The 7,776-nt window shown below is 34.5% G+C and overlaps 1 protein-coding gene and 1 long non-coding RNA gene across 3 annotated transcripts; both read left to right on the top strand.

Annotated features, from left to right (window-relative positions):
• The first annotated feature begins 571 nt into the window (after positions 1-571).
• On the top strand, positions 572-2,299 carry LOC132066688 (uncharacterized). Its single transcript, XM_059459932.1, has 2 exons — positions 572-733; positions 1,379-2,299. The coding sequence occupies exons 1-2, from the start codon at positions 665-667 to the stop codon at positions 1,634-1,636; spliced, it is 327 nt and encodes a 108-aa protein (XP_059315915.1). The 5' UTR covers positions 572-664; the 3' UTR covers positions 1,637-2,299.
• A 1,612-nt stretch (positions 2,300-3,911) lies between these two features.
• Positions 3,912-7,107, top strand: LOC132066687 (uncharacterized). 2 transcript variants are annotated; one of them, XR_009416911.1, is made up of 5 exons: positions 3,919-4,005; positions 4,128-4,314; positions 4,567-4,711; positions 4,820-4,964; positions 6,828-7,104. It is a non-coding gene; the product is annotated as an uncharacterized LOC132066687 (long non-coding RNA). The 2 variants fall into 2 exon arrangements; XR_009416910.1 differs by having other exon boundaries at positions 3,912-4,005; positions 4,128-4,711; positions 6,828-7,107.
• The last annotated feature ends 669 nt before the right edge of the window (positions 7,108-7,776 follow it).

Below are 7,776 nucleotides of genomic sequence, written 5' to 3'. Positions count from 1 at the left end.
AATAACTACCATTTTATTTATTTATATTTAGTAACTAATTTACTTTTTTTATTTACCATCTATAACTACATCAGTAAATTACAGTTATTGGTAAATATACACAGTTAAATACACTGGTAACTGACCGTATTAGACGCTACCATATTCCCATATCCCAAGTTTAACGGATACATCATTATTCAACTTGATTTCTCTCTCATTCTCCATTAATTTTCACCGTTTTTTTCTCCATTACCTCTTTCACGATCAACATTAGCAAAAGATTCTTCCGTGATTTTGGGGAATGTATATTTCTTTAGATTTTTTCTTGCTCTGATAGTGTACTTTCATATTTTAGTCTTTTTCTTTCCACCAAATTCAAGTCAATTGAAGTATTAAATTTCTAGGGTTTAAAGCAATTGGAAGTTAAATGCTTATACATTAATGGTAGACGGAACAAAATCAAACATGGTTACTCGAGGTATACCTTCTACTCTTCAAAATTTTGGTTATCCTTCTTTTGATTTGGGGATTTCTCAACAACAACATGATGTTGTTGCGAGGTTCGCTGAGAGAATCAGTCTTTGAAAGAAGGACAAAAAATAAGCATGATCCTTCCCACATTCAAAGGCATAAAAAACCGGTAGTCACAAAATCAACAAAGAAATTAGATACCGGAAAAGAGATGAAGAGGAAAAAAGTCGTACAACATGAAGCAGGAGAAGAGGAAGAGTTTGACCCAGCGATGAAGCAGGTATTTTTGAACTTTCCAATTTTTTTGATGTATGTTATGTATTGATGTATGTAATGTAATGATGTACGTTATGTATTGACGAATGTATTCGACATATGTTATGTATTGATGAAGAGTGTTTTTTTTTTTTGATTTTTTTGAATATATGTTATGTATCTTATATTATGTATTTTGAAAATTGGAAAATTGATTTTGGGAATCACATATTTGGAAATTTCTTTGAGTATTTGGAAAATTTATGAACTTAGAATCGTATTTTTTTGAATGTATGTTATGTATTTGGAAAAATTACATAAGCGAGAATCACTTTTCTTCTGTATATCTTATGATATGTATTTGGAAAATTGGAAAATTGATGAACTGGAATCCCATATTTGGAAATTTGCTGAGTATTTGAAAAGGTTGGTGAACTGATAATCATGTATTTGAATTTGGAAAATTGAAGAACCTGGAACCATTTTCAATGTATGTGATGTATTTATTAGAAAAATTGATGAATTGAGAACCACATACTTAAGCAATTTTACTGTGTAAAATTGATCAGTTTTATGAGAACCTCATAAATTTCTTCATCAGTTTATTATGATATTCGTATACATATATTTGTTGTGTCTTCTTTTTAGTTAACTACTTGTATTTATACAGGATGTTAAATTCTTTGTACAATATCCGCCCAGTCATGCAATACGATATGCTTCTTACATGAACCCGAAAGTTAAAAAAGAATTGAAGGACAAGCTTACGGATAGACAGTTTGAACTCTTTTCCGAGACTATATTTGGGAAATACCTCGACATGCAGCATTGTGAAGTTCAACCACAGATGTTCAGGTGTTTTATGGTTAGAGAGCTGGAAAAAAGTACCCCTACTGCTTTGTTATTGATGTTAATGGTTTCGAATTGACGTTCAAGCTTTTCGATTTTGCATTAATGACTGGGTTGAAGTGTTTCGGGGAAGAAATTGTCGTTAACTCTAAGAAAAATAGACTGTTGGATACATATTTTGGGGGTTCCGACAAAAGTGTGAAAAAGACTGAATTGCTTGAATGCTTTAAGGATCAGAATTGGGGCGTTGATGATGATGCAGACGGAGATGCTGTAAAGATTGCATTACTGTATTTTATCCATACATACATCCTATCCGGTGAGAAAAACAATGTAGTGATTCCAAGGCTCCATTTTGACTTGGTAGAGAGTGGGCGGTACGTAGACTATACATGGGGAAAGGAAGCGTTTGATGATTTGGTCAGAAGTATTCACCATAAGATGGATAAGACAAAACAGTATTATTGCCTTCGTGGTTTTCCGTTTGCTATGCAAGCATGGCTATACGAGTGCTGCTCAACGTTTCCCCAAATTTGGTAGTAAAAAATGGAGATCGTATTCCTAGAATGTTCATTCGGAAAACTATAGATGGGACTCCACATTTTAAAGATCTCATGACTAGAATGTTCAATGAAGAAGACGAGTCAGAGGTAATTTGCACTCATTATTTTTAATGCAAAATTACATGGATGTTCAAATTAAGACAACGTACTTTTCAACATATATTTGAATCATAAATATCTATTTTGATAAAAAAACACTTAACTGTCAATTAGATTGTGCTTTTTTTTTCTTTTCCAAATGTATATCCACATGTATCTGGAGCATAATTATATATTTGAACTATGCATATGAAATTATGTATTTGAACCTATGCATATGAAATTATTCATAGACTCAATATGCATGAAAATAAGTGTATATCCACATGTATCTGAACATGTGTCAATCAGATACATGTATCTGAACCTATGTCAATCAGATTATTAGTCATTTACAAATGTATAACCACATGTATCTGAACATAATTATGTATTTTCAACCTTGAAATATTTGGTGTTTTTGTATCTGACTAATTTAAGTACGTTATTTTTGCAGGACCGTCTTACTTATACGAATATTGTGGCGACCATCAGTGAGATTGAGAAACTTGGATTGCATCCATATCTCTCCGGTAATTCTGCATCGACAGGTCAACAACAGGTGGCGGATGACTATGATGATTTTAGTTCGACACCACCACATGTTTCTGCAATCAAGCAGCCTCAAAATAAAGGTGTATCACAATCTCCACCTCACAAGAAGCCTAGACGGATGCCAATGGTACCATCTCCATTGAAGAAGACCGCATCTCCAAATACACGTGTTAGTAGTCATCCGAGTGGTGGACGATTCACCAGACGTCATGGGTTGGCATCAACTGGGCATGCTGAGTTGGCATCAACTGGGCATGCTTCAGCAGTGGAAAAGGAACCAGCTCCAAGACCCAACCCCCCGACTGCTGTTCCTGTTGACGTCCCATCCACCAGCAAATCCGAGGATATCTCTGGTCTGAGGGAGGAACTCAATGAGTTTAAGTATAAAGTAAGACTTATTATTTCTTCTTTATCATATTTTTTTATTTGTATTATACAACTATTTATTAAGGTATGCAGTTTTATGTTTATATTGTTTGAAATTTTAGGTTTTCGCCGAGATTCAGGATCTTCACAAAGCCATCAACGAAAACTTTGCCAAGGTTTTTGAATATATGAAAGTGAATCAAACTACAGAAAAGGTATTAAATATCCATACATATACAATTATTTGATATTTTGAAATACAACGGATAAAGAAAAGTTAGCAATAAAAATATTTTTATAGGGTGCCGAGTGCGGCCCGGTTCACCAAATTCGACGAGTACATTCAAGGGGAAGATGGAGTACAAATGCAAATCGACACGGGTCATGAAGCGTCAACAGAGGTAATTTTTTGGTGAATTCGATGTATTGAAACTGTACTTGTATTTTCTGATTGACATAATTTTTTTAAAAAAAATATATTTTTGGTGGTTGTTCTGAATGTATTTGTTTTCCATCAAAATACTTTGTTCCCTATCTGAATGTATTTGATGTATCTGTAAAACTATCCAGTGTATTTGGTTCAAGTTGATTCTGACATATTTTGAATTTACATTCCATATATCTGGTTGCCATTTTTCAAATACACCACAGTTTTCACTTTTTCATGTGTTTATTGGGTATCTTGAATTACGCTTTCATGTACATGCATGTACGTTGAATATACTTACATTTTATTGTTGTATTTGTCTTATTTATTTATTTAATTTCGCTATTTTTTTTTCAAAGGGAGTTGGCTTGCAACAGTTTGAAGTGCCTGATATTGGAATGGATCACCGCAATGAAAGTGGGGAAACATTAAAGGCATCTACTGAAGAACTTCTGGAAGGTGGTGATAATTTCGCAGAACAAAAAAAATCGACGCGTAGGCATAGATCAAATACATCTGACTGTTTCCTATTCCTTCACAATATATATTGTGTACTTAATGTATTTCTATTTCTTGAATAGGAATACATAGTTGAGTTTCCCGACGACACCGTATCTGTCAAATCGCCAGTCGTATCAGCAAACTCTGCTGACATAGCAGAGGTCCTAGCTGATATTTCTCGCACAGGCTGGTCTTCGGGTCCCACTCATGACAAGAGTGCTGTATTGCAGGAAGATCGTCATATTTTCGAGACGCCGCCCAAAGTTGGTGAGAATGTGATTCCCTTATCTCAGTTTCTTTTGCCTGACGAGCTGTTTCCAAGCCAAACTCCCGAAAGAAGAATGGTTTTGCATCCATCGGTGGCTCGGAATGTGCGTCCTAGTAAATACCAATTTTCCCTTTTATGGAGAATTACGAGTACGTTTCGTGAAAGTATCAATAAAAAAGCATTAATGCATTTAATTTTTTGTATTGCAAAGCATTTTTTATATTGATCATATGTATTTTGAATATTTACAGCTGGTTTAAAACACATCACTGTCCGCATTTTTAAGAAGAAGCATCCATTCACGAAAGATCCTATCACTGGCTCAATCGACACAGAGCTTTTTGATAAATACTTGGAGTGGATTCGCAAGGGACTGCTTGTCAGGCATGAAAATAAGTATGTTCTTCATGTAAAAGTTGTAGATACATTTAGTGTTTAATATAAATATCAGTCATTTATTTTCATATCAACTAACTGTATGTATTTTGCATAATTCTTTCGTAGAAAGAACAATGAAGACCGTTACAGAAAGAAGATGGCAGCTTTGGAGAATAATGCAGATTATACTTATAATTTTGGCATCACAGTAGTAGAGAACAAAAACTGGTTCTACCAGTTATCAATGAGTGGCCAGCCGTGGAATGATGAGGTTCAATAAAGATATAGATACATAAAATACAAGATTCCATTGTTTTAAGATTTATGTTTTTGATGTTTTTAATGTTTTATGTGTTTCGATTTTCAAAGACATTGACGTGATTTTCTACTACTTGCGAAAGAAAGGAAAGTATGACAGAAGGAGCAATTTCAAATACACAATGCTTGATCTGTCTCTTCATGCGAAAGGTTGATCAAACATATCTTGCATACAACAACCTGTAAACCGGACCCAATGTAGCCAACGAAGAAGACGATATATGTCAATATGTTAAGGGCTGCAGATTGCATGCAAATGTCCCTTGGCATTCAGTTGACAATATTTTTATACCTGTCAACATTAAAGAGGATAATCATTGGATTTTAGTCGTACTCTCATTCAATGACAGGTATTTTATGTTAATGTATTTGTTTTCCATCAAAATACTTTGTTCCCTATCTGAATGTATTTGATGTATCTGTAAAACTATCCAGTGTATTTGGTTCAAGTTGATTCTGACATATTTTGAATTTACATTCCATATATCTGGTTGCCATTTTTCAAATACACCACAGTTTTCACTTTTTCATGTGTTTATTGGGTATCTTGAATTACGCTTTCATGTACATGCATGTACGTTGAATATACTTACATTTTATTGTTGTATTTGTCTTATTTATTTATTTAATTTCGCTATTTTTTTTTCAAAGGAGTTGGCTTGCAATAAAGTTTGAAGTGCCTCGATATTGGAATGGATCACCGCAATGAAAGTGGGGAAACATTAAAGGCATCTACCGAAGAACTTCTCGGAAGGTGGTGATAATTTCGCAGAACAAAAAAAATCGACGTAGGCATAGATCAAATACATCCGATCGTTTCCTATTCCTTCACAATATATATTGTGTACTTAATGTATTTCTATTTCTTGAATAGGAATACATAGTTGAGTTTCCCGACGACACCGTATTCCGTCAAATCGCCAGTCCGTCGTATCGAAGCAAACTCGCCGACATAGCAGAGGTCCTAGCTGATATTTCTCGCAAAAGCCGGTCTTCGGGTCCCACTCATGACAAGAGTGTGTATTGCAGAAGATCGTCATATTTTCGAGACGCCGCCCAAAGTTGGTGAGAATGTGATTCCCTTATCTCAGTTTCTTTTGCCTGACGAGCTGTTTCCAAGCCAAACTCCCGAAAGAAGAATGGTTTTGCATCCATCAGTAGCTCGGAACAGGCGTCCTAGTAAATACCAATTTTCCCCTTTTATGGAGAATTACGAGTCTGCTTCAGGAAAGTATCAATAAAAAAGCATTAATGCATTTAATTTTTTGTATTGCAAAGCATTTTTTATATTGATCATATGTATTTTGAATATTTACAATTCTGGTTTAAAACACATCACTGTCCGCATTTTTAAGAAGAAGCATCCATTCACGAAAGATCCTATCACTGGCTCAATCGACACAGAGCTTTTTGATAAATACTTGGAGTGGATTCGCAAGGGACTGCTTGTCCGGCATGAAAATAAGTATGTTCTTCATGTAAATTTTGTAGATACATTTAGTGTTTAATATAAATATCAGTCATTTATTTTCATATCAACTAACTGTATGTATTTTGCATAATTCTTTCGTAGAAAGAACAATGAAGACCGTTACAGAAAGAAGATGGCAAACTTTGGAGAATGATGCAGATTATAGTTATAATTTTGGCATCACAAAGAGTAGAGAACAAAAACTGGTTCTACCAGTTATCAATGAGTGGCCAGCCGTGGAATGATGAGGTTCAATAAAGATATAGATACATAAAATACAAGATTCCATTGTTTTAAGATTTATGTTTTTGATGTTTTTAATGTTTTATGTGTTTCGATTTTCAGCACATTGACGTGATTTTCTACTACTTGCGAAAGAAAGGAAAGTATGACGTAAGGAGCAATTTCAAATACACAACTTGATTGTCTCTTCATGCGAAAGGTTGATCAAACATATCTTGCATACAACAACCCAGAAACTGGACCCAATGTAGCCAACGAAGAAGACGATATATGTCAATATGTTAAGGGCTGCAGATTGCATGCAAATGTCCCTTGGCATTCAGTTGACAATATTTTTATACCTGTCAACATTAAAGAGGATAATCATTGGATTTTAGTCGTACTCTCATTCAATGACAGGTATTTTATGTTAATGTATTTGTTTTCCATCAAAATACTTTGTTCCCTATCTGAATGTATTTGATGTATCTGTAAAACTATCCAGTGTATTTGGTTCAAGTTGATTCTGACATATTTTGAATTTACATTCCATATATCTGGTTGCCATTTTTCAAATACACCACAGTTTTCACTTTTTCATGTGTTTATTGGGTATCTTGAATTACGCTTTCATGTACATGCATGTACGTTGAATATACTTACATTTTATTGTTGTATTTGTCTTATTTATTTATTTAATTTCGCTATTTTTTTTTCAAAGGGAGTTGGCTTGCAACAGTTTGAAGTGCCTGATATTGGAATGGATCACCGCAATGAAAGTGGGGAAACATTAAAGGCATCTACTGAAGAACTTCTGGAAGGTGGTGATAATTTCTGCAGAACAAAAAAAATCGACGGTAGGCATAGATCAAATACATCTGACTGTTTCCTATTCCTTCACAATATATATTGTGTACTTAATGTATTTCTATTTCTTGAATAGGAATACATAGTTGAGTTTCCCGACGACACCGTATCTGTCAAATCGCCGGCCGTATCGGCAAACTCGCCGACATAGCAGAGGTCCTAGCGATATTTCTCGCACAAAGCCGGTCTTCGGTCCCACTCATGA

The sequence above is a fragment of the Lycium ferocissimum genome, chromosome 8 (genome assembly GCF_029784015.1).
Source record: "Lycium ferocissimum isolate CSIRO_LF1 chromosome 8, AGI_CSIRO_Lferr_CH_V1, whole genome shotgun sequence".
NCBI classification, from domain to species: Eukaryota; Viridiplantae; Streptophyta; class Magnoliopsida; order Solanales; family Solanaceae; genus Lycium; species Lycium ferocissimum.
Note: the sequence above shows the minus strand (reverse complement) of the source record. Positions and strands in the feature narration are given on the sequence as shown.

Bases quoted from the DNA above. Each gene is read 5' to 3' on its own strand.
- LOC132066688 (XM_059459932.1), top strand. From the start codon at position 665: ATGAAGAGGAAAAAAGTCGTACAACATGAAGCAGGAGAAGAGGAAGAG. The intron at 734-1,378 runs GTATTTTTGAAC...GTATTTATACAG, and splicing joins TTGACCCAGCGATGAAGCAG to GATGTTAAATTCTTTGTACA.